Source organism: Leishmania panamensis (genome assembly GCF_000755165.1).
Source record: "Leishmania panamensis strain MHOM/PA/94/PSC-1 chromosome 33 sequence".
NCBI lineage: Eukaryota > Euglenozoa > Kinetoplastea > Trypanosomatida > Trypanosomatidae > Leishmania > Leishmania panamensis.
The window spans coordinates 901,559-924,824 of NC_025880.1; the positions used below are offsets into that span (position 1 = coordinate 901,559).

Sequence of the window (23,266 nt, forward strand, 5' to 3'; positions counted from 1 at the left end):
GCGCTTATTCTCTGAGGCGAGATCGCTCGGCGGTCTCTACCGTGTTGGCAAAAAACAGCCGCACGTATTGTTGTACTCTCCACTATATCGCTAGCTGCTGCGGGGTGGGGGGGGGGTGAAGCAAAGCCCCTTTCTGGTGTAGCACTACTCTCATATTTTGTTCCTTGCCTTCCGTTCTCTTTCTTACTTTCCTGGCACCTCTCCCCCTGCTTTCCGACCTCCTCCTCTCTTGCTCTACCCTGTCAGTAGTCGTCATCGCTTTACTTACGAACAACTTGTCTGCTAAGCACATCACCCAGTGTGGTCGCCGCGCGGCTGCCGTATTTTCTTCGCACGCTCTGCGGTGTTTTCTCTGTCTCTTTTGAGCTTTTTTTGTTTTCCTTTCTCGGGTGTGTGACGGCGGCGACGTTTCGCTTTAGCGTCCTATAGGCACACCCACACACACATACTTACCTGCCTTTCTGCTGGATGATTTCAGTTGATTTCGTTGGGTGTGCTGCGCGTATACCCTCCTCGCTTTCTTCTCTCTTTACCTCCATTCATGCTTGTTGAAGCGCTGGGCGACGCTGTTTTTTTTTTTTTTCGAGGAACTTGCTTCATCAGTACCCGAACGACCGATGCCCGCCCGTACTGCGGCATGTACGCCTGCGCTGCCTGCCTTTCTATCTCTACAGCGCTTTGTCTCTCCTGCTCGCTGAAGAGGTCATTTTTGATTCCCCCCTTTTGCCTTCTCTGTCTTTGCGCGTCACTCCGCCCTCGTCGGCGTCACTGGCTGATGTATAGCACCCCTCTCGCCGTATGAACCCCCCTGTTGGAGACGTTACCGAGTGTCCTGGGAGGTTCTTGGCGGCTACTCGGTGCTTCGCGTGGCTTTCCTTTCATCAAAAGATCCTTTCCCGCTGCCACCAGGTATAGCCCAGCTCGAGTGCAGCATTCGAGTAAGCCAGCCCCCTTGCCAGACTGGAATTCCTTGACGAACACCCAGACCGTACGATGTGGTGCGCCTCCAACAGGCCGACGGCGGTCCACCCACTACAAAGCCTCTGCTTTCGAGCTGAACAGAGGTCAACTGCTGATGTCCAGGCACACCGCCCACTCGGCAGCAGTCTCTGCGGCGAAGCCAGCGCATGCAGCTGATGCTTCTGCGGTTGTGGAGCTTACACAGGCATCCCCTGAAACTAGCGCAACACCCGGTATCAGTGGAAGCGCACCGGCCGAAGCCGCAACTCCCATGGATGTGGTGGGTCTTGCTGTACTGCAGAGTACGGAAGCACACGGTGATCAGCAACCTTTCAAGTAACCCTGCCGACGCGGCGAGCAAGATGGAGGCGACGCCAGCGGACGAGGAGAGCATGTGGCGGCGTGCCTGACGCACCGTCAAGAGCGAAGGTGCGGACTTCTCCATCTTCTACCTACCGTTCTACGTTGGGGCATTCACGTTCTTCTACTTCGCCTTTGAGGCAGGGCTTATGCGCCAGGAGACAGTCCTCGACTTTGTGCTCTCTTGGATGGGCGACAAGGTTGACCGCGCCGTGCTACAGGCCCGCATCACCGCGTGGAACACTTGGATGAACTTAGGCTTTGCCATCACTATCAGTGAGTTGATCGAGGTTGTGCGTCTCCCTGTCGTGTTTTTCCTCTACTATTTCATGCGACCGCACTCGAATCACTTTTCTCGCTGGATGGACCGCTTTGTGCGTCGCTTGCGGTGCGGTAAGTGGACTAATAGCGCGGCAGTGTAGCTGAAGGGGGGGAGGGAGGCAGGGAAGTGGAGCTACGTACGGTTGACTCGACGTGCCTCACAACTACCAAACTGGCGCATGGCCATTCTGAACTACCGACGGCCGAGCGTACAGCCGGAGAGAAGCGATGGCAAGATGTGAGCGCTGTATTAGTGTGACGGTAGACGCGGCAGCGACGTGCCTCTCTTTCGGCGTACGCAGGCCCCGTTAAGGGGCTGGCTAAACACATGGGAATGCAGAGCAGGCTCCTCCCGCTACCCATATCTCTTTCTTAGGATTGTAATACCGAGGACTGTTGTCTTTCTCAAGGCTGTTCACATGGCTTAGGCTGCGCGCCCGTGGCGGTGGTGATGGTACGACTTGAACGTGTTGGCGTTGTGGTACCGACGTCACCTTTGCGCCGCACCTTTTAGTCCTTCCCCCATCGCTGTCCCTCTCTCCTTTCCTCTTTCTGTTTTCTACACTGCACAGCGGCGTCGTGTTCGTCTCCTCTCCTCGCCGCAACGGAGCCCCTCACTTTCTCTTGCACCACACTTTCTTTTTTTTTTTTACCATTCAACGGGTGACCGCTCTGAGATATCGATACACCCTTTTCCTGCTCTGCGCGCTTGCTATTACGCACGACTTCGAGCGCTTCTTCCTCGATCAGTGAGAAAACACTCCTCTTCGCACCACCTCAGCAGCTTTTTACTCATCTCTCTTCTGCTCTTCCTCGAAGGGATGCTCTCTCGCATTTTCGGCACGCATTTGCGCAGCAGCGCCGCATCGTCAGCGCTCCGCTTTGGCAGGTTGAGCCCCTGTGGGCTTCGAGGTAGCCTGGCAGGTAGCAACAGTGGCAGCGGCAGCAGTAGCAGTGACATCCAAAGCGTCGCGGCGGCCCCCCCCTTCCTTGTGAACTCGAAGCGGTTCATTCAGTTTGAGCAGTCGAGTGACACACTGCTCGGCGTCAACAAGAACAAGCGTTCGATGCACCACCGATGGGTGACCAAGAGTACGAAGGAGTACATGAGCGAGGCTGACTCAAAGGCCTCCAAGGGGAACAGCCTCCTCTTTAGCGCGCGCGAGCATCGACGGGGAGGCATGGAAAGGAAGCGGGAGCGTTTGCGCGAGGTGACAGAGGAGTCGGACCGCACCTTCGAGCTGGAGCTGGACCGGATGCGGGAAGACAAGGAGCGGCGGTGGAAGAAGGGCTTCAACTTCTTTAAGCGACAGGGGAAGGCATTCACACTCCTCTACCTTGTTTCTTACGTCGCACCCTTGACGGTGCTCTACGTTGGCTTCGCCAGCGGGCTGCTTCCGAAAGATGCCGCCTTTGAGTTTCTCTTCTTCTTCTTGCAGAGCTTCATGGATCGCGACATGTTTTTCGAGCGGATTGAGGCGTGGGACACGTACACCAACTTCGGCTTTGCCTTTGTTGTGAACGAAACGCTGGAGTTCCTGCGCTTTCCGCTGGTGATGTTCTTTTTTTACCAGACCCGCCCGTACCTGACTGGGGTGAACCATCGTGTAAAGGCATCTATCTTTCGCTTCAACGCGGCAGAGTCGTAAACAGGCGTTTTGGTTTCAACACTGCACGCCTTTGTGCTCAAGTAAGTCTGCGTGTCTGTGAGTTCGAGTGGGTGGGCTGTCTGTCACTGCAAACTGCACTGCGTGGTCGGTGAGGGGGGGGGAGCCAAATGCACGCGAGCGGGCAGTACCTCTCTTTTTCTCTCTCACTCTCTGCGACCACAGCCTGTGCTGCTATCTGTATCGTTTCATCCCTCCTCTATGTTGTGACAAACTGTTTACTCTGCACCTGTGTGTGTGTGTGTGTGTGTGTGTGTGTGTGGAGATGCACTTCGCGAGGTCTTTGAAGGGGGGAGCTTTAAAAGAGCCTTGCGGTACAGCAGATTTTCCCACACGAGGCCTGCGAGAGGTGCCGCACTAACGCAACTGCTGTGTAGGATAAATTCTCAGTTGTCCGGTGGAAGGAAAGATCGAGGCTTGGATCGTCGTAGCCGCATTTTTTGCTTCCATGAGGAAAGTCCACTGGGTGTGTTGGGATGTGTGTAGCCTCGTTACCACACTCGAGTTCCTGCACACGTCCTTGAGGGGTGCGTCGAGTGGGGTGGGACTCGTACCACGCAGCAGAGTCTCTTCCTGCGTGTCGTCTTCTTTAGAAGATCTGACACGTTCTTTTCCTCGACGATGCGCGTTTCTCCAGCTTGCGGCTGCGGGCTTGAAGGCGACCTTCTCTGGATTCGCCAGAAATGAGGCGAGAAGGAGGGGTTCTGCTTTCTGGTTTTCCTTTTCCTCTCTCCCACCACCACCCTGATGCTGCCGGTCAACTCCGTGCGTGATATCAGAGGTCAGTACGCCACTCTGTGTGGGAAAGCCAGGTCGCCTGCCACGTGTCCTCGAGTGCAGCTGCGGGGATCTTGGTGTTGGTGAGAGCAAATACATCGACAAGATGGAATGAACTGGCAGGCGATTGGGACGAAGAACGTATTGACAGGCAAAACAGGCGTAGTCCCAGGCATACCAGCGCAGGCGACGCTGCAGGTGAAAAAAGAGGCGAAGAAAAGCCTCAATGCAGAGCAAAGCAGCATGAAAAATGTGCCACACTTTCTTTACGTGTGGCACATTTTTCGGCAGAAGAGGAGGCAGACATGTACATCCCCCCACCTCGGGGTCTAGTTCTCGCTCTAGGGACCCGTGCACTCGATGGTGGAAGTCGTCGGTGCTCTCCTACGCCATCGTGCTCGAGATTTATGCAGTAGACCACCGGAGCATTGTTCGTCACGTAGGCATGCGCAGGAACAGTAGAGAGACTGCGCTCTGTGGGGGCAGAGTATATTTCTTCAAGAGTGCTCTGCTTTCATCTTTGCGTGAAGTATGCACACTATTAGTGAGACCGAACGAGGAAAGGAAAATAAATGCTAAGAGTAGGCGAATCACGGCAACCTCGTGAGGCTTCTCTGTGCAAATTCATGTGTAGGCAGGTGGGGGAGTGCAGGATGAAGTGGAACGCCTCCTGGGTCGGTCGCCGTCTCCCAGAACGGAAAAAGAAAAAGGGGCCCTGCATCACATCTACTCATTTCCTAGTTCGACCCTTTCGCGAATGACTTCAAAGACAGACAAGCCGTTCAAGCAGCTCTCAGCTACCCTGAAGCATTCAACTTAACCACTGGGAAGGGTCAGAAAAACACAGGTACATACTATGGCCAAGACGCACCTTGCACAGTGAATACTGACGACTGACTCTCTCGCTCTCTCCTCCTTTTACCCTCCTCTTCACCCTTCTAAGCCAGAAGGTGAGTACGCGAGCCCCCCCTCCTCCCTTGCGGAGGAACCAAACATGTGTTTCTTCCCTTGTTTTCGTTATTCCTCCTTGTACGCTTTTCTTGGGACCTTGGCACTGCGGCGGGATCGGGGTGAGTGGAGGGGGGGGGAGGAGGAGGACCGAGCTTAGTTTCCTTTACCAACGGGAAGCGCGATCTTGTATTCGGCCTCTCAGTGTTTTTGATAAGCCTCCTTTTCTTTGCTAAACAGCTGCAGTGTCCCTCGCTCTTTCTGCTCGTTACTTCCACTTCTCGCATCTCCAGAGTGAGTTCCTCCCACCTAACTGCCTTGGTGTCCCCGCCCTGTGAGGCAGGAAGCTGGACAGACGGGTGGCACGGCACTCTTGTGGGTACACAAAGCACTGCACATATACACTCTGAAATAAGACACAGCCTTTTCTGGCTGGTATCGCCACCGTGTAAGCAGCGGAATCGCTCACAAAGCCAGGTGTCGGATCGGCTGAGGCGACTATGCTGACTCACTCATGGCCACGGTGTAGCTCTGTCTCCCGTCTTTCATCGCTCTCTACCCTCACCCGCGCCGGAGAAGAAAAGGAAGTGTTCACGGGCGCGGGTGCGCGCAGCCGCGCGGTGCCCAACCAGCTACTGACTCTATCACCCCTCTCTTGCTCATGTTTCACGTTTCGGCTGTACTTCCTCTTCTACGCGCTCCCCATCTATTTCACTTCCTAAATCTGTGATACGCATACGCACAGTGCGCCCATACAACAGCTTAGCACATCAAATTCACCTCCACTGTCGAGAAGTGCTGCAGGGAGGGGGGCGAAGAGTAGGAAGACGGTCCACATCACCCCAAACTTGAACTTTCTAGTAACGCTCAACTTTCCGCTAAAGGGATCTGGACTCTGCGAAAGAGAGAGAGAGTGTGATATAGACTGAAGAAGACGAGAAATTTACTGACACATTCGTGGCAGGCCCCACTCGACTCGTTCTCCACCGTACACCTCTCACCTTTTTTTCTCTGACAAGGGTGGAGGAACAACACCAGCGAGCTCTTCTCAATTTTTTTTTGTTTCCTTTACCGGCTTTCTTTCGGCTACGCCACAAGACTGCGCATACGAGAGCCGATACTCGCAGGGGAGCGTGCGCGTGGTGTTCTGAGACCCACGCACACGAGGACATCTACACGAGACGTGTCTCATCATTACTTTTCTTCTTTCCTTCTGTTGTACAAGGCAGCAACATGTATAGGCAACAGAGGGCGGAAAATTTGCGGGGCGGCCGCGGCTACACTACAGAGGTGGCTGGGCGAGATCGCGTGAAGTTCTTTCGTCGTCCTGCCGAGCCTGACAACACCGTTCTGGAGAACGCCAACTATAACACAAACACTTCTACCCGCGCGGACGCGATGCAGGCGCAGTTTGCCGCGAGCTGCCCATCCTTTTCGATGTCGTCCCATGTGGCTGCCTTTTCGTCATCTGTGCCCCACAGTGGGAAGGCTGAGCGTACTCTCCGGGGACGCTCCTCCGCCCACGACTGGCGTTCACCCCAAGCCAACTCCACAGGCGGGATCGGCGGCAACGGCCTTGGCCGTAGAGGCGGTGCTGGCCCGCGAAGGGCAAAGCCGTATCACCTTCCCGCTATCGAAAGAGCCGACGCTGCCGACGGCATCAACAGCGGAGGTGAAACCCAGCAAAGCGGGCGCGCTGCGGCGTCGGTGCAGACCATGTATCGCGACAACGAAGCACAGACCGATCCGTACTCACCCGACTACTTCATCCCGGAGGGAGCCCCCACCCCAGAGATCCTGGGGCTTCAGAGCCTCACCTACCAGAATCGCGGACTTCCTGCTGGGATGGAAGGTGTGCAACTCATCCAGCGACTGCGCCGCCGCCGCGACGTCGAGGCTTCGCTGCCAACCGGAACGGATGCGGCTTCCATCGAGGCGAAGTACATTATTCTGCACGAGCTGGAGGAAAAGGAGTGGGCGGAACGCGAGGACCATGTGGCGCAGCTACAGCAGCGGCGGCTAGATCGACTGAGGCAATCGTTGCTGGCGCGCGAGGCGGCTCGTGAGGATGCCAACCGGGAGCGGCTGGAGCAGATCAAGTCGCAGTACCTCGAATCCCTCGGTGGAAAATTAATGTCGCTGGAAATGCGCCGTACGGCGTCAAGCAAGCGCGGCATCGACAAGATGGTGCAACTGAAGGCGTTGGGGGGCGGCTGCGCACCAAGCCAGGCCTTCGAGGCCGGAGCGACCCTTGGCATTCCTCAGGTGACGGCATCTATGAAGAGTGCTGCGGCGGTCATGAAGAGCGGCCGAGCCAAACCGTCTATTGCGGCCTATGCGCGCTACGGCATGGCTGGCGCGCCTCCGCAGCTCGAGCAGGACGGCATCACTGGCGGCTCTAGAGTTGACGCTCGCCTCCGCGCAGCCAGACAAGCGTTCAACTACGATGTACGACCGCAGCTGCTGGCGGACTCGGAGAGGGCAGAGGCCGTTGATGCTGAGCGTGGCGTCCGGATGGACCGGGTTGCACCGAAGACGTTTGTCGTGCCGGAGAACGAGGCGGTAAAGAGCCTACCAACACTGTATCAGCGCCGCGAGGCGGAGCGAGTCCTGCACTCGTTGGAGTACGCCTACAGCAAGCTGCACCCGTCCGAGGATGCGGAGGGCGGCAAGACGCCTGAGCTGAGTGCGCAGCGAGTGCTGGAGTTGTACAGAGCCACACCGAAGCTGCAGCGGCCAGAGACACCAGTGTTGAAGTTGGAAGGTGATGATGAGGAGGAAAAGGACGAGGCCTGCATCCTCCTTCAGCGCTTGCTGCGTGGCCGTGCCGTGCAAAATGACTTCTTCGACGGCCGCGAGCGCTGTCGTGGGCTCATCAAAGAACTGCAGGCCGCTTCTACCGCGCAGACGGAGAAGCGGCTGACGGCGCAGAAGGAGAAAGAGGAGGCGCTAGAAGCGGAGCGGGAGGCTGAGGCGCAGCACATTGTTAGTAGCGCGCTCGGCTCCATTGTACACGATACACTCGGGTTCCTCTCTCAGGAGCTGGGCCGCCAGCAGGACATGGCGGCCCTGCGGCAGTTGCAGGAGGAGGCCGAGGTGGTGCGTGCCATTCGCGAGGCGGCCGAGCGTGCCCGTCGTGCGGAGGTGCGCCAGAAGCGTGACCGAAATGAGGTCGCCTACGCGGCGTACATGCGTGCCACTGACACGACGCTGCAATGCTTCCTTGACGACGTTACGCTCTCGGCGGTGGAGGAGACGGCAATGGCTGTGGCGGTGGAGGCGGAGCGGGCTCGCCAAGCGGCCTGCTCCTCACCACGGCATCCTTCGACCGAGGAAGAGGCGGAGAACATTGTGTGCGACATGTTGGATGGATTTGTTATTCCAGCGATTGTGGATGCTATTGAGCTGCAGGACCGCGAGGTGGAGAAGAAGGCGGTAGCAGGAGCGGCGCTTGATGCTGCGCATAAATTGAGTAAGGAGAGCGCCAGCCCACATCAATGACATTGATAGCTGGCGTAGCCGCTGCTGTCCACCTACTTGTGCCCAGGCAAATGCTGTTCTGTTTCTCTATACCCCTCTCTAGTTTGCTGCTTCTTCCCTCACGCTATCCTCGATGTCCATGTGTGGGAGTGGGTGTGAGTGTTTGACAGGACTCCCCCCTCCTTCTCTCGTGCAGTTTTTGCACTCCACGAGCGCTGCGTGTGCGTATGCGTGTGGGCACGCCGCCGGCTTGCGATGTACGCTGACCGTTCCATGTGAATGCACCCCCCTCTCTCTCTCTTTCTGTGTGCGCGCTTGTGCCAGTCTTCGACGTATGTACATAAGTTGACTCATCGGCTCCCCCCTTTTATTATTCCTTTTCGTCGTGCAGTGCGGCCTGAGACTGGGCATGCCTCCACCACCACCATGCGCCTCCCTGTACGCACGGGCGCTGGTGTGTTGGACAAAAAAGGGCTCTTCCTCCGCGTCTCTCTCTTCTTGTCGGGCGCCTCGGGGGTTTAAAAGGGTCGAAGGCGCAGGGAGAGCGTATCAGCCTCTTTGGCAGACCGATTGCTCACACTGTGCACTCACCGATTCAGGTCGTGGGGCCTTTGCTCTACGGATCCCCGGATGCGTGGTGTGTGGGACGTACCTCCCCAGCTTCTCTTGTCGTCTCTATGTTGACTACCTCGTTGTCATTGCTGTCTTCTCACCCTCTTTTCCCTTTTGTTTTATGTTATACCTCTCCCCACTCATTCTTTTCCATTGGCTCTACGTGATTGTGCGTGCTCACCTGACCGCGATCTCTCTTCATCCCGTCCTTTCCACCTACTTCCCCGACTCTGAAGAACACTGCGAGATCAATCGAATCCAGCGCATCTCATGTGTGTGGCGACGGCGTCACCCACCCGCCCACAGTGTATGACCATAATGCAGGGGGTTTTCAGTACTGTCAAACTCCTCGCCTGCTTTGTGATACCCCCTCTCAAAGGGGCGCTGTAACGTGTCGCTGGAGGTGTATGGCTGCAACTACTGCTGGCCACCCCAGACAAAGTGACTGTCTTTCAGTTTCAGACAAAGTGGCACCCGCTAGCCTACATCCTATTCTCTTCCCCTTTCCCTTTTTTCCCCATCATGGGACATCGATCAATTACTGTCGTCTCCTTCTTCTTGTTTCTTGGTCTCGTCCCCTCGTATCGTTGCATATTACCACCACCACACTAGCAGCAACCGTGTTCTCTTGCTTGGGCTCTTGCGGACGATCGTCTTGGACCTGCACGGCAGTGACCAGCCAAACCTCTACAGGCTAACAGGGGGACACGAGCAAGCACCCACGCATTCCTCTAGCGTGTAACACGTGTGCCCCATCCTCGCCCCTTTTTTCGTCGGTCTGCGCCATCAAAGGCGACAGTGACCGACTCCTTTGTGCCTTCGCTACTGCTGAACATGTCGCGCAACTCTGCCGGCAGTGACGATGAATCAACTTTATGGCACAACCACACTGCTGCCCCTTACGCAACCTCTGCGTTGTACAACGCAAGCAAAGGCACTGGTGAATATAATGATGGAGACCGTCAGTACCCTGTCCGGAGTGCACGGAGTAGCGGCAACACATTCTTGACTGACAACACGTCTAGCAGCGACTGGCTGCGGACCAGCTACGCTGGTGGCCGAGACACTGCCGCCACCGCTACCGAGTCGCTTTCGCCGATTCCGCGCGTTGGCGAGGCAGCCATGGTCCGTGGTGGTAGGTGGGGCGGCACGCGCCAGCACTATGCAGACCCGCAGTCTGTCGGCGGCAGCTATGACTACGGTGGCCACCGGGACCGCAGCGACAGCGGTAGCAAAGGTATTTTCGGCCCCTCTGCTTCCCGGCCACTCTTCACTTCCTTCAGCTCCTCGCTGCCACGAGACAGGAATGTTATCTCGGGTAACACTGGCTGCGCTGCGTGGACGAGCAGCGCAGGTGCGAATGCAGGCGAGGAGGCAGTGGGGCGTTACTCTTACCGTTGGCGAAGCGCTGTTGACACTGGCGGCGCATTTAGCCCTGCTCGCTGGGGGCAGTGCTCAAGTGACTCTGTGTCGTTGTCATCGATTCGCCCTTCCTTCACCAGCACGTACGCTGGCACCTCATCTGCCGCTATGTCGTTCAACAGGCAGGATGACGTCGGCGGCGGCGCTGGCTTGTCGCATGCCGATAGAAGAGGAGCTAGGACTACGGCAGGTGGTGCCTTTGATTGGGGCAGTGATGCTCGGGATGACAGCCCAGCTGGCCTGGTGAATAGTCGCTCCCGAGCGTGTGTCAACCGCTGGACGGATGAGAAACCATGCGGAGTGCTGAGGAGCGAAGGAGTGTCCATCTGGGATGACGCGACGACGATGGCGACGGGCTCCTCCTCGATCTTGCTTGGAGAGCAGCGGCAGCGATCACGGCGGCGGCGACGGCACCGACGCGGGTCTCGTCATCGGCGTAGTGGCAGCGGTGGCAGTGTAGAGGGCAACGACAGCCACCATGGCAGGGCGTACGACGACGACGACGATGACAGATTGGGCAGCATGTGGAATGATGCCGAGGACGATCCTCTGTGGTCTGCCGGAGCCATTGTCAGTGCCATGGATGCACAGCCGGTTGTCCCGGCGGAGCTTCTCTGCAGTGTACAGGCTCCACCGTTCATATGGAATCGACACCCCAGTCACTGCATCGTGCTGTGCCTCCTGCAGCGTCGCGGCATCTGTCTCCCACGTTATCGGGAGCTCGTGGACTACCACATGTCGGAGCTCCTCCTGCACTACCTCGATGTTTGTCGGGAAGGGGCATTTTTCGTCTACTACTCAGCCGGCAAGTGGCCAAAGGAGCGCTTTTTCCGCATTCGCATGATGCCGATGAATCGGCTAGGGCCGGTGACAGAGTCGGCCCCACACCTCGTCATGACCCTCCACGAGAGCGGCATTCACGTTCTCGATTCGATTCCGCTTGACAGCCTCGTCGGTGTCACGGTCACGCCGCAGGCCGCGCGCTTCCGGCCGTTTCTTGAGCCGCCGAATACGATAATCGGGTGCCGCGAGGGGCGCGGCCACCGTACCCGCTTGCCTGTGGATGGCGCCTTTAGTCTCTGGTTCTACGACGTGGTGCAGCATACTGCCCGAAGCGTGGACGTCTTGACGTGCAATGAGAAGGTGTTCGACATCTGGACAAAGACCTTCCGAGGACTGGTGAGCGTGAATAGCTCCTCTGTTGTGCAGGTAGCACTGACGCCGCACGGAGACTCGGCGGAGTTAGCGGAGTTGACGCGGGCTGCTCAACAGCAGGGGGAGGTCGAGCACGGCTAGTAGCGTGGGGGGGGGAGGGGGAGGTTCTCCTCGTGGAAGATGCCCGCGAAGAGGGGGTGGTGATATGAGGGAAAAAGTAAGGGGAAAGACGAGGGGGCGGGGAGCGTGCGCCTCATTGCTTCTGCAGGTGGGCCCTTCCCTCCTCCTTCGCGCCGCCTTTACTCTTCGTGAGTGCCGTGGTGCAACTGTGCATTTTGGAGTAGGCTGGGCTACGTTGTTTGTTTCTCTTTCAATCCATTCATCTGCGCTCCTCCCGATTTGCGGTGCAAGGCGAGCAATAACCATATCACCAACAACAACACAAGGAGCGGCCAAGCAGCTTCTCTGCCTTGCAGCGCGCTTTCTTGCTTCTCTTCCTATGCCCTCATGCTCTGCATGCACGCCAGTGCAGACGCTCAAACGCGCACGCTCGTCAGGAACCACGTCCATCCATGTACAGTCACTCACCCCCTTACTTGCGTGTCGACTTCCCTCGTCCCACTTGCCTATTACTCGACACTCCCATCACACCTGCCACCCCTCCTCCCCCCTCTCTCTCTCTCTAAGGCGAGTAGTGGCACTTCCACCTGCATGTTTTCTTCCTCTCCTTCTCCTTCCCATTCCCAGCTTATCCCTCTTCTGGGTCCCACAGCACGAAAAGAGAGGGAGGAGTACACATAGCGCTGTGTGCTCGTAGCCGGCATCGCAATCATCATGAACACTCGCCGCAAGATGGTTCAGGCAAAACCTGATATTCCGTCGACTCAGTGGCACTTGATGAACGAGGCGTTCTACCCCCTCTTCGAGGCTGACAAGCGGCAACCTGTAGAGTACTGGTACAACATGGCCGCCACGGGTGTGCAACGTGACATCTTCCGGCGTATCTGCAGCGCCATTTATCAGCAAGACCCCGCCACTCCTGACCCAATTTTTGACGCCGACTTTACCGAGACCGTCGAACTGGAGGAGGTGCGCCTCCTCCTAAAGAACTACGGCGCCGTGCTCTCTGACACGGTTGGCAAGCCCAAGACGCGTGTGTGGCTGCTGCACTGTGGCAAGTCGAACCGCGACCGAAACGAGTTCCGCTCCGTCTTTACTGGCTGCCAGACCACCTACGAACGACGCAGCGTCATGCACACGGACTATGTAGCCCCAGATGCTGACAGCTACCCAGACAATCGCACTCACTTTGTGCGGCGCGTTGACTGGACTAGTCTGAAGAAGCGGGAGGCGATGGTAGGGCTGGAGGCTGAGCGCCGCACGTACGGCGGGGTTGTGGGGAGTCAGCTGGACAAGCTTCCCGTCAACAGCGACGGCAAGCCAATACAGCGCATCACAAAGCCAAAGAATCAGTTTGATGGGGTGAACTTCTTGGCGTCTCTTGGCTTTGACGGAGTGCCTATGGAGGAGGCGGTAGCACAGCTAAAGGCGAAGCAGGAAGCGCATCTGGAGGCCGAGTGGTACTACGTGGACAAGGATGGCAGTACTGTTTACAAGGCACGGTCCACCAAGGGCCCGGCTGTTGGCGCTACTGCCAGCAAGCCTGAGAAGGTTGAGGGCGGCATTCTCGCCTCCGTCACCCCGGGCCCGATGACGCGTTGGGTGAACAAGACGTGCTTTTAGAGAGCGGTGCGTGCTGCCGCGGATGCTGCTGATTAATGGGCTGACTGATCGCCTGCGCGCGCACGGTGCTTTCGACTCGTGCTCCTGTGAGATGTAATGTAGTAATGATGCCCGTTGCTCTCCTCATCCCTTTTGCCCACCCCACATTTTTTTGGTGTTGCCAGAGGTGCGTGACGTTCTTGGGCATTTTGAGTTGGGCATCCCACCCGTCCACTAGAGCTCTGTATGCATCTATAGCTGCCCCAACGCCACTGCGTCTCTGTCTTTGCCATGTACACCCGAGTACCCACTGAATGAGAAAGGAGGAACAAATAATCCGTTCATGCCGGTGCGACGGCCACCACCGCCTTCGTACACCGACAGACCAGGGCACCACATGAAGCTTGATGCATATATATGTGCTTGAGGGGGGGGGAGGGGGGGGGCAGCAGCAAAGATGCCAGAGACTTTCTCCCTGAGAGGTGGCTTTCTCTAGCTATTGCCTTGATCCGACTTCATTTGCTGTTTTGCCACTTCCTGAGGTGTTGGTACGACCAACCACTATACTTCCTGTCACCCCTCATGTTCCTCCTTTCCCCAGCCTTTTGTTGTTGTCTCTCGCCCATCGTGCATCGATACACACAACCATACACCCCCACACCACCGCGTTTTGGCTGCGCCGTGCTGGGGCCCTTTTTTATCCACGTCTCCGTAACTTCCCCCCTCCCCTTCCCTTCCCTCCCCTCTCTTCTCTCTCTCTCACGGCAGTACAACGGTTGATGCCTTCCTTTTCCCTTTCCCTGCGTAGACCCACCGTTGTAGCACACCCACACACACCCACTCTCTCTCCGGGTTCTGCCTGATCTGCTCAAAGCAAGTGGGTTTGTTCGCTCTGCTGCGAGGCCAGCGACGTGTGCAAGACAACTGAGCACTTTTTTTATTCACTTCTATCGTTTCCGCGTCTAGCTCACATAAACGATGGAGGGGATTATTCAGTACCGGCTGCTGGGCAACCACCCAGCCGCTTCGGGCCGCTATCTCACCGTCGGCTTTCCCGGCGAGACTACCACCACGGACAAAATAGTGGACCAGATCATTCAAGAGCACCGCATCAACACCAGTCGCTACAAGTTAGAAGTGTGCCGACTCGTACCGGGTCGTGACGCCTCGGCATCGGTGCCACCTCCACCAGAAGACAGCGACGGCACCTTCTCATTGTCGGGCGCAATGACGGTGGCGCAAAGTGCGCTCGTGTCTGTTGTCATCTACGGCTCCGACGTACTCCACACGTATGATAGATTGACCATTACGGTTTCTAAGCGAGATCTTGCAGATGACGAGGCGTCGCAGAAAGAGAAGGAACGGCTTGAACGCCAGAGACAGCTGAGGGAAATGGAGGAGCAGCTTCTTTGCCCCACTTCAGGGATTGGCCATTTCATTGATGGCAGTGCTGGCGTCCCCACCACAGCCTCGAAGCCGCCCCAGCCTTTCTGTTCGGCAGCTGCTGCACGACCGTGTTCAACCTCCGCCGCGCCGGAGGTGGACAACCTGCGCCTTCAGCGCGCGGCAGCCCTGGCTAGCCAGCTTTTCCCTATCATGAAGGGTCAGCGCAGCACGTTGACGGGGCTTCACGATGCTGCCAATACTCACCAATGCGTGCTTTGTCTCTTTTTGGCCTTTGAGGAGATGTTGACGGCGTGCTGCCGGTTCTGCGTGTGCCACAACTGCTACGCATCTGCGTCGGAGATGGTGATGAAAGAGGACCAGTGTCCTGTGTGTGGCATCATAGCATCTTCCACGTCGCCGACTGGTGCTGCTCCCGTAACGACTCTGCCCAGTAGCAGCCTCACGAACGGTGGCGACGACTCCATGGCCTGCAGGACGCGTGGACGGGGCGCCGGGGCTGAGGACCATAGCGTGTGGAAGCGAGAAGAGGGTGAGAAAAAGGTGTCGATGCAGCGAGCGGTGGGCGTACAAGGCGCCAAGGACACGAGCAGCCGCAGCGGTCACGGCGATGGTCGGACTACAGTCGAAGCCCCGACATGGCCTCGCGATGCAAGTGCAGTCACCCCTTCGTCTACGGCGGCTTCTGGACTCAGTCATGCGATGGTACCGAAGACTGCTGGGTCGCGCGCCGGCAGCGGCGGGGACGTCGGTCATGCGGCTGCTTCTACTCCATTCTCGCAGGACGTGGTGAGGACGGAGGAGCGCCTGCGCAGCGACCTGGATCAGGCACTCTCCATGCTGGACGCCCCCGACCCCCTCTCTGCGGCAGCGAAGGCGAAGCGCATCGTTGGAGCTGAGCTGGCAGCTTTATGCGACTGAAGGGGTCTGTTGCTGCACCTACCCATTGCGGTGGCCAGCGTTCATACGTACGCATGCTAGTGTGTGTGGCGAGGGAGACGGGTAATGGTGGCACTAACGCCAGCAGCGCCGGGGCCCCGCGCACCCCGGATGATCCGCTGGGTGGAAAGGCCGTGGGGTGCACCGGTCCACCGCCTCGCCCCATTGACAGGCACGCAAGGGAAGTAAAGAGGTGTGGCGCCTCTCCGTGTATGGTGGCGTGCTGGTGTGAGTGAGTGGGTAGATGTCACTAGCATTGCACGCCAGCCACAGCTCTGCACCAAGGGAGTAAAAAGAGACAGCCCCATGCGTGCTACCGCGTAATTCTAGCGTGGAAGGTCTACACTTCGCACCCCCTATTGAGGGGCTCATGATCGGTTTCAGCTGATGTATGGGCTTCCTGTCGCACAAGGCTCAGAGTGTGACTCGCTTCACTCTGATTCGCCTTCTGCTTCTTGCATTGTCGTTGATGTACGCTTTAGGCACTATATGTGTTTTCCGTCTCTGCACGTTTGCGTTGCATGATCGGCCAGCGCCACCACCTTTTTCTTCACCATCTCGCCTCCCCCCCTTTCTCTTAAATCGTGGATGTTCCCTCCCCCCCTTCCGCGCCGGTGATGTGCTGAACGAGTGGCCTCACCACAGCACTGCATTCTCGAGGAAACGCGCACGACTTTCGGCGCAGTTTGTTTATTTTTTTTTTCCTTTTTCGTTTTCCTATTTAGCTTTCTTCGTGCACTCCGCTTCTACCGTCAACTCGGCAGTGTTGCGCAGTGCAACAGGACTTCTCGATACACTTCCGTACATTCTGTTGTTGGTGGTGCAATTGTGGTGGCGGACACACACACACACTCCCATACAGCGCACAACACGTACACAGAGGCTCACCCAGTTTCACACGACTCCCTCTCACTGTTTTGCGTGACCGAGTTTTGCGCTCTTGACCTCCCCACTTCTCCTTCTGCGGTCTTCTCCCTGCCTCTTTCTTTCTCTCCTTTGCTTCCCTGACGGCTTGAGTGAGGGCGTGTGCAACATTTCTCAGCACTCTCGGGGCAGCCGTGCGGAAGAGTCGGCTATATTGGCGGTGGCCTCTGCATTGCAGGTGACGTGCCCGCCAATGTTCTCATCGTCGTTGTCATCGTCATCAGCAACACGTAACACCGTGTCGCTCTACCGCTATGACCTGACGCAAGGGATGGCGCGCAGCCTCGGGCCAATGCTGATCGGGCAGGTCCTCGAGGGCATCTGGCACACTTCCATCGTCGTGTACGGACAGGAGTACTACTTCGATGGCGGCGTCGGCATCGTCGGCGACCCGAATCCGGGCCACACGCGTTTTGGTCAGCCGTATCGCATCGAGGTGCTCGGGCAGACGGCGAAGAGTGAGGAGGAGTTCTTTGCGTGGACACAGCAGCAGCGCCGCGCCGGCTTCGGCCCCAACGACTACCGCATTTTCGACAACAACTGCAACACCTTCTCGGATGCGGCGTGTATGTATCTCCTCGGGCGTCACATCTCGCAAGACGTGCTCGACATGCTCCCCACGCTGCTCTCCACTCCCCTAGGGCAGATGCTGCGGCCAGTGCTAGAGCAGGCCACGTCCAGTGGTGCAGGCATTGGTGGCACTGGCATGGTCGCTCCCGTCAGCTCTGCCCTCGCTCATCCGCCACCACCGCCGACGACTGCAAGCGATCGCGACACGTGTGTTGGGCTACTGAGCACCCGTCAGACGGTGACAGAGACAGATGAGGAGGACTTGATGATGGCGCAGGCGATGCTGGAGAGCAATGAGACCATCGCGGATGGGCACCTTAGCCCCGCCGAGGCGTTTGAAAAGACAATCAGTGGTCTCACACTGCTGCGCACAGTAATGCGGAATATTTGCGAGCACCCCAGCTACGCCAAGTACCGAGGACTGTCCATCGAGAGCACCGCTTACCAGACAAAACTGAGGCCGCTCGAGGCATATGGGGTGACGGAGCTGCTGCGCATTGCAGGCTTTCGCCGTCGCTCGCACAGCAGCGGCGCTGGCGGTGTGCAGTGGTTCCTGTCGGACAGCGACGGCAGCGAAGCTGTGCTGCGTCGCGTGGCGGAGGTTCTCGAGGCGACCATTTCGAACATCCAGGGCGCTGCCGACGAGGCGGCCAAGAGGCGAGTCAGGGAGGAGAGCGACTCCTCAGCACATTTGCCACGCCCCCCCTTATCGCCTACTCTTGTATCCAGCATTGCACCGGCAGCGGGCCATGCTGCGGCATCGTTCGAGATGTCGTTGCCGCCTGTGTCGAAGGACGGCGGTCATGTGCATAAGAGCAGCGTGTTCCAGTTTTGCTCGCCACCGTTTCCGGAGGACTGGACTCCGCTCCCTGTTGGCCAGGAGTCAGGGGCTCCACTCTTCTCTATTCACTGCCTAGCCACGAGCTCTGTGGACGGTCTGTACTGCTTCGGCAAGTGCCACCTCTCAGAAAACCAGCAGCATGTGCAGGCGTACTACTGCAGCAGTGACGGCCGGGAGGTTGAGACACGCGGCGGGTACGAGGTGCTCTGCGTGCGACGCGGGCAGGCAAAGGCGCTGACGTGGGTCCCAGCACCGTTGGCGTCCGCTGCGCAAACTCAGCATAACTCCCGGTTTATTTTTTCGGGCTACGGTCGCTTTGGTGTTGTTCGGGCGGAGTATGGAGGCGGCGTGCACCCGGGTGTCATGGAGCCGTCGGGCCGCTGCGTGGTGCCCTACGGCGGGCGCGCGGTGATCGTTACTAACGACGCCGAGGTGCTCTGCGAGACGGCGAGGCTGCCGGCGGTGGTGCTGCAGGAGTTACAGGGCCTTGAGCGCGGAACGTATTTGGCAGAGTTGTTGCGTGTCGCTAGTGGCCAGCCGATTAACTCTTTTGATGAGCTTCTGAACACATGGCGACCACCAACGTTTTACATGAGGCCGCGTTCACTGCGTCCTCACACCGTTCTCGAACCGAAGTCGGTGGAGTGGGGTGGAGCAGGGGACACCGCCAAGAGGAGCGCGACCGACGCTACAGGTCCTGAATTTTCCTCCGCCGGCACTGAGTCAACGGCACCCGTTGCGTTGCCGCCGGCGACGCGCTTGCTTGTATGCCACGACATGGCTGGCGGTTACACGCGCGCTGACCGCCGTGCCTTTCTTTGCGAAGGCGCCCCAGTAGGGGCCACCCCATCTGCGGGGGCGATGGGAAAGGATCCTAGGGCCACTTCTTACTCATGCCTGCAGACGGTGGAGGGCGCGTACACGGTGAGGTACTGGAGTCGCGCTGACCACTTCGTGTACTTCTCGCATCGACGGATTAGTGTGCCGCCGCGCGAGTGGATCGACAGCGGCCACAGCCACGGTGTCCCAGTGCTCGCTACCCTGATCACCGAGGGAGACAGCGGTGCTGCGGACCTGAAGCTGCTCTTGACAGATGCGAAACGCATGGCAGCCATTATTGCTCGCCTTGTTGAGGTGTGCGACGCCTATGGCTTTGACGGCTACTTTATCAACATCGAAAACTGCCTGTCAGCGAGCCTGGCGAAGCGCCTCGTCGTTTTCTGCACACTTCTCCGCAAACAGCTGAACCGCCCGTCTTCAGCGACGCGTGGCGCCTTATCTGTCACCCCCGCCACCAATCGCCTCGTCATCTGGTACGACGCAGTGACCATAGATGGGAGTCTGAATTACCAGAACACACTCAACTCCCGTAACAAGGCGTTCTTCAACGTTAGCGATGGCATCTTCATCAATTACTTCTGGGAGCCAATGAGCCTGCCGCTGATCAATACAGTCGCCGGCAACCGAGGCGCTGAGGTCTACGTTGGCGTGGACGTCTTTGGCCGGCGCATGTATGGTGGGGGCGGTTACAACACGCACGTCGCTGTCGCCAAAGCCACGGGCGCGCGCTTGTCAGTGGGGCTCTTCGCCCCTGGCTGGACGATGGAGCACGAGAGCAAGGGCAAGCGCGACGGATTCCACATTGCAGAAAGTAAGATGTGGTCCCGCGTACAGGAGAACTTCCCTTACCACGTCCGGCTCATCTCACCCACAGCGGTCACTGCAGGTGCTCCGCAACCGTTCACCACAGACAACGCACAAGCTGCCCACGACGGACCAGCGCTCTGCGCGTGGACCTCATTTCAGTCTGGCGTAGGCTATGACTTTTACGTCAACGGCCGCCGCGTGACCGGCGGCGGTTCCACGGCTTCCGTGGTGGGTATCAGCGGTTGGTGCGAGCTCTCCGCTGCGCACAGCCTCCCTCCGTTTCTCTTTGAGGCGCCTCCGTCGGCTCCGCCGAGTGGAGCGCTACCGCCTGCGGCAAGAGAAGCCGCGTCGAGCCACCCCGGCCCCTTTGCCTCAGTTCCTATTCGGCTGCCGGTGACACCTCTCAAGGGCAACATGTATGGCTGTACCGCTAGTGCAGAGTGGCGCTACGACAAGGCGTGGTTTGGCGACTGCCATCTCGCGTGTTTGGTGCCATCAATGGGGTCAGTCGAAGTGCTACGGTGGTACGTGCGTGACGCGCTACCGGCGACTTCCTTAACCGAACTTCACATTGAAATGGTGTTTGACGAGACGGACGCCTCCGAGGGAGGGCCGAAGATGCGCCGAGGGCTGCGGCTGGGGCTGTTTTCCTCCACACGGGGCACCTTCCAGGTATCCATCTGGGAGAGGGCTGCCGTGGCGGCTGCGGTGGCGGTGGAGGGCGTGAGCGGCCTCGTTGTTCGTGCGTCGCGATCGAGAGAAGGTAGGCATGGGGGAGAGGGCAACCCGATAAGAGTCACCTGGGGATGGGAGCGAGTGCACTATCAGTTGTGTAATACCTCAACAGAATTGCTTCACTTGACGTCCATCTCCATTGCCAACGGAGACCCCTGCCAAACGCTGAAATGCGGTGTGGGTGGCATCGCCATCTCTCACTGGCGTGTCACGACGCCGATCGTGGCCACTGGTGCAGACGTGCAGGCAGTCTCGTTGGAGCGACCCTCTCTTTTGTGCGCTCATGGTCCACATTCCTGGACGCCCTACTACACCTTCCGAACGCGAAAGGCCTCCGAGCAAGTGCTTACTCTTGGAGGTGCGGACGATGTCTTTGCGCGTCTTCGCGCCAAGCACGGGCTCCATGCGACTATTATTGTGTTTGCCAGCGTCGCCAGCGCGACGGCAGAGCTGGGAGTGAACGACACTACAAGCACAGAGGAGTATGTGCAGGCTGCCGCTGTGGTGCCGTCTGACGCAAGACGTCGCGAGGAATTCCACACAATGTATGTGGGGCAGTACTCTATCCATCCTGATGCTGGCACCACGTACGAAGGTTCCCTGCTCATTCCAGTGTCACTGCCGTCTGGCGTAGCTGTCGCACACGTGCAGTACTACACCGTACAAAATGGCTACTGAAAGGGACAGCGATGCGTAGGGATACGGTAGTTAGGTGCACGGAAGCCGCGTAGGCAGCAGTTTGCCTATTCCGACAATCGCATGCATGCCGAGCCGCATTCTTGCATGTTTGCTGCACATGGGCAACTTTCTCGTAAACTGCGGTGTGCGTGACGAGCGATTTAGTGCGCGTCTCTATGTTTAACGAGTGTGCGCAGGTGTACGTCGTCACTTCGACTCTCACGAAGCAAATGCGCCATCCCGTGGCGAATACGTATCCTCTCTCTCTTTGGGTTCCCTTTTTGACTCTTGCGGGTCTTTGCCGTCTCGTTGCTGGCCTCTCTCCACGTCTTCCTTTCTTCGGACGCGTCGCTTCTTCCTGCTGTTTCTTGACCCTTCGCCAGCCTTCTCAAACGCAAGCGGAAGGGCCCATGAGAGGCGCAGGTGATGAGGAATGCCTTCATGTTTCAATTTTCCGTGCCAGAGCAGAGGCGAAGGATACCAATGAAAGGGAAAAAAGGGATAGCCACAACGACTAGACCCATCACAGATAATAGGCGCTTCTCGCTGTCCTCAGCACGCTACCTTTTCCCTCTCCTTTAAGAACTTGGTAGGGGTGCTACCCAGCGTAGCGACTACTTTCATTTTGTCCTTAGTATGCTCTCTTCCTTTCTCTCTCTCTCGCTCTGTGCCACTCTCTTGTGTCCCTACACGCGTTGCCGACTTCAACATTCACCATTATCGCTTACCACAATGCACCTCCCTCCAACATGCGCTCGTTTTCGTTGTTCCTGGATCTACAACCATCCCCCTTCCCCCACCACACTACCTAACCTCTAACCGTCCAACTCACGTGTCGCTGCTCAACAAGGGCAGCTTGATTCAAACGCCCTTGCTGAGATACCTGTACGACGCCCATCAGCACATCGTGATCTTGAAAATACGTACCGTTTTACCCACAGCGGCCTGCAACCAAAGGCGCGAATCGCAAGCAGACGGCCGTACTTCGAAAAGCAGAGCAAAGAACTCGAGGCAAGCGTCTACATACGTTTACACACCCAACGTCCGTGCCACCAAGGACGTGTTAGAGCCACAGAGAGGTTTCCCCACCCCCCTCCCTAAGGGCCCCCTTTCGCGCAGGTACACCGCCTTTTCATCTTTCCTCTCGGCAGTGCTTTGGTGCCGCCTCCGCAACTGTTGCCTCGCCCTTTTCTCTCCTGGCTCTTCTCCGTTCTGTGCCGTTTCAAACGTTCTCAAGGGCTCTCTCCTCTACTCTTCCTTCAGTTTTGAAGCGGGTGCTTGTCTATCCACTCTTTGGTTATCGCTTTGTGGCGTGTCTTTTTTCTCCTCTCTTTCCACCCATACGTTCCCCCTCGTACACCCGCGCCGCTCATTGTACAGTGGGCTTTCTTTTTATTCGGTGGCTTTTGTGCGCTGCGGAGACGCCCAAGCAGATACAACTCGGTCACGGGAGTGAACGTCGAGTAAGGGAGGAAGACCGAACAACAGTTTAGCGAATACACCACTACACGACGCCTCCACTGGGAGTGTGTTCGTCTGTTTCACACCGCCATCGTTTGCTAGACACCCAACCAAAGTAAAAAGAAGGCCCGACGACAAATTAACGTGCATCCATCATTTAGAAATACTCCACACCAACGCCTTCATACATTTCCTCCCCGTTGCTCCTTACACAAAGCAGCAACACTAACCCCGCAGCGTTCCACAACACCTACAGACATGAATACTCTTCTCACTTACCGCGACAAGTCTCCAGCAGCCGAAGCGCCATTCAAGGATGATAACTCCAACGCCGATTCCGCCTCCCAATCATCCTACACCACAAACCCTTCACGCCAGTCCAGCACCAGTGTCTACAGCACATCCACCTCCGCCACCGACCACGAGGCGTATCACAACCTTCAACTCGAGTTGGACGTAGCCTATGAAAACATCAGAGAACTTCACCAAAAGTATGAGGACCTCGAGCGCACTTCTAACTACGCGAAGGGACAGCTGGAGAATGACATCGCATTACTGCGCCTTAAACTCCAGCGAGCCAAAGAAACGGAGGCAACCCCCGCTTCTCCTTCCGCGAGAGAACTCGAACTAGAGGCTGCACGAG

The 23,266-nt window shown here is 57.6% G+C and overlaps 8 protein-coding genes across 8 annotated transcripts in view, besides 1 other annotated feature; all 8 read left to right on the top strand.

Moving 5' to 3' along the window:
- Nucleotides 1-1,469: 1,469 nt before the first annotated feature.
- LPMP_332320 (hypothetical protein) lies at nucleotides 1,470-1,742 on the top strand (the record flags this gene model as incomplete). The annotated part of the gene is made up of 1 exon (XM_010704021.1): nucleotides 1,470-1,742. The coding sequence occupies one exon, from the start codon at nucleotides 1,470-1,472 to the stop codon at nucleotides 1,740-1,742; it is 273 nt and encodes a 90-aa protein (XP_010702323.1).
- Nucleotides 1,743-2,462: 720 nt separating this feature from the next.
- LPMP_332330 (hypothetical protein) lies at nucleotides 2,463-3,290 on the top strand (the record flags this gene model as incomplete). The annotated part of the gene is made up of 1 exon (XM_010704022.1): nucleotides 2,463-3,290. One exon carries the CDS (start codon nucleotides 2,463-2,465, stop codon nucleotides 3,288-3,290), a length of 828 nt encoding a protein of 275 aa, XP_010702324.1.
- A 776-nt stretch (nucleotides 3,291-4,066) lies between these two features.
- Nucleotides 4,067-4,130: a repeat region.
- A 2,136-nt stretch (nucleotides 4,131-6,266) lies between these two features.
- Nucleotides 6,267-8,534, top strand: LPMP_332340 (hypothetical protein; the record flags this gene model as incomplete). The annotated part of the gene is made up of 1 exon (XM_010704023.1): nucleotides 6,267-8,534. The coding sequence occupies one exon, from the start codon at nucleotides 6,267-6,269 to the stop codon at nucleotides 8,532-8,534; it is 2,268 nt and encodes a 755-aa protein (XP_010702325.1).
- A 2,535-nt stretch (nucleotides 8,535-11,069) lies between these two features.
- LPMP_332350 (hypothetical protein) lies at nucleotides 11,070-11,843 on the top strand (the record flags this gene model as incomplete). The annotated part of the gene is made up of 1 exon (XM_010704024.1): nucleotides 11,070-11,843. One exon carries the CDS (start codon nucleotides 11,070-11,072, stop codon nucleotides 11,841-11,843), a length of 774 nt encoding a protein of 257 aa, XP_010702326.1.
- A 693-nt stretch (nucleotides 11,844-12,536) lies between these two features.
- LPMP_332360 (hypothetical protein) lies at nucleotides 12,537-13,445 on the top strand (the record flags this gene model as incomplete). Its single annotated transcript, XM_010704025.1, has 1 exon — nucleotides 12,537-13,445. One exon carries the CDS (start codon nucleotides 12,537-12,539, stop codon nucleotides 13,443-13,445), a length of 909 nt encoding a protein of 302 aa, XP_010702327.1.
- Nucleotides 13,446-14,402: 957 nt separating this feature from the next.
- On the top strand, nucleotides 14,403-15,749 carry LPMP_332370 (hypothetical protein; the record flags this gene model as incomplete). The annotated part of the gene is made up of 1 exon (XM_010704026.1): nucleotides 14,403-15,749. One exon carries the CDS (start codon nucleotides 14,403-14,405, stop codon nucleotides 15,747-15,749), a length of 1,347 nt encoding a protein of 448 aa, XP_010702328.1.
- A 1,135-nt stretch (nucleotides 15,750-16,884) lies between these two features.
- Nucleotides 16,885-21,162, top strand: LPMP_332380 (glycosyl hydrolase-like protein; the record flags this gene model as incomplete). The annotated part of the gene is made up of 1 exon (XM_010704027.1): nucleotides 16,885-21,162. One exon carries the CDS (start codon nucleotides 16,885-16,887, stop codon nucleotides 21,160-21,162), a length of 4,278 nt encoding a protein of 1,425 aa, XP_010702329.1.
- Nucleotides 21,163-22,881: 1,719 nt separating this feature from the next.
- Nucleotides 22,882-23,266, top strand: part of LPMP_332390 (hypothetical protein) — a gene marked incomplete at both ends in the record, with an annotated part of 1,665 nt that continues 1,280 nt past the window's right edge. Inside the window, one exon of the mRNA XM_010704028.1 lies at nucleotides 22,882-23,266. Coding sequence (XP_010702330.1) covers nucleotides 22,882-23,266 — 385 coding nt within the window.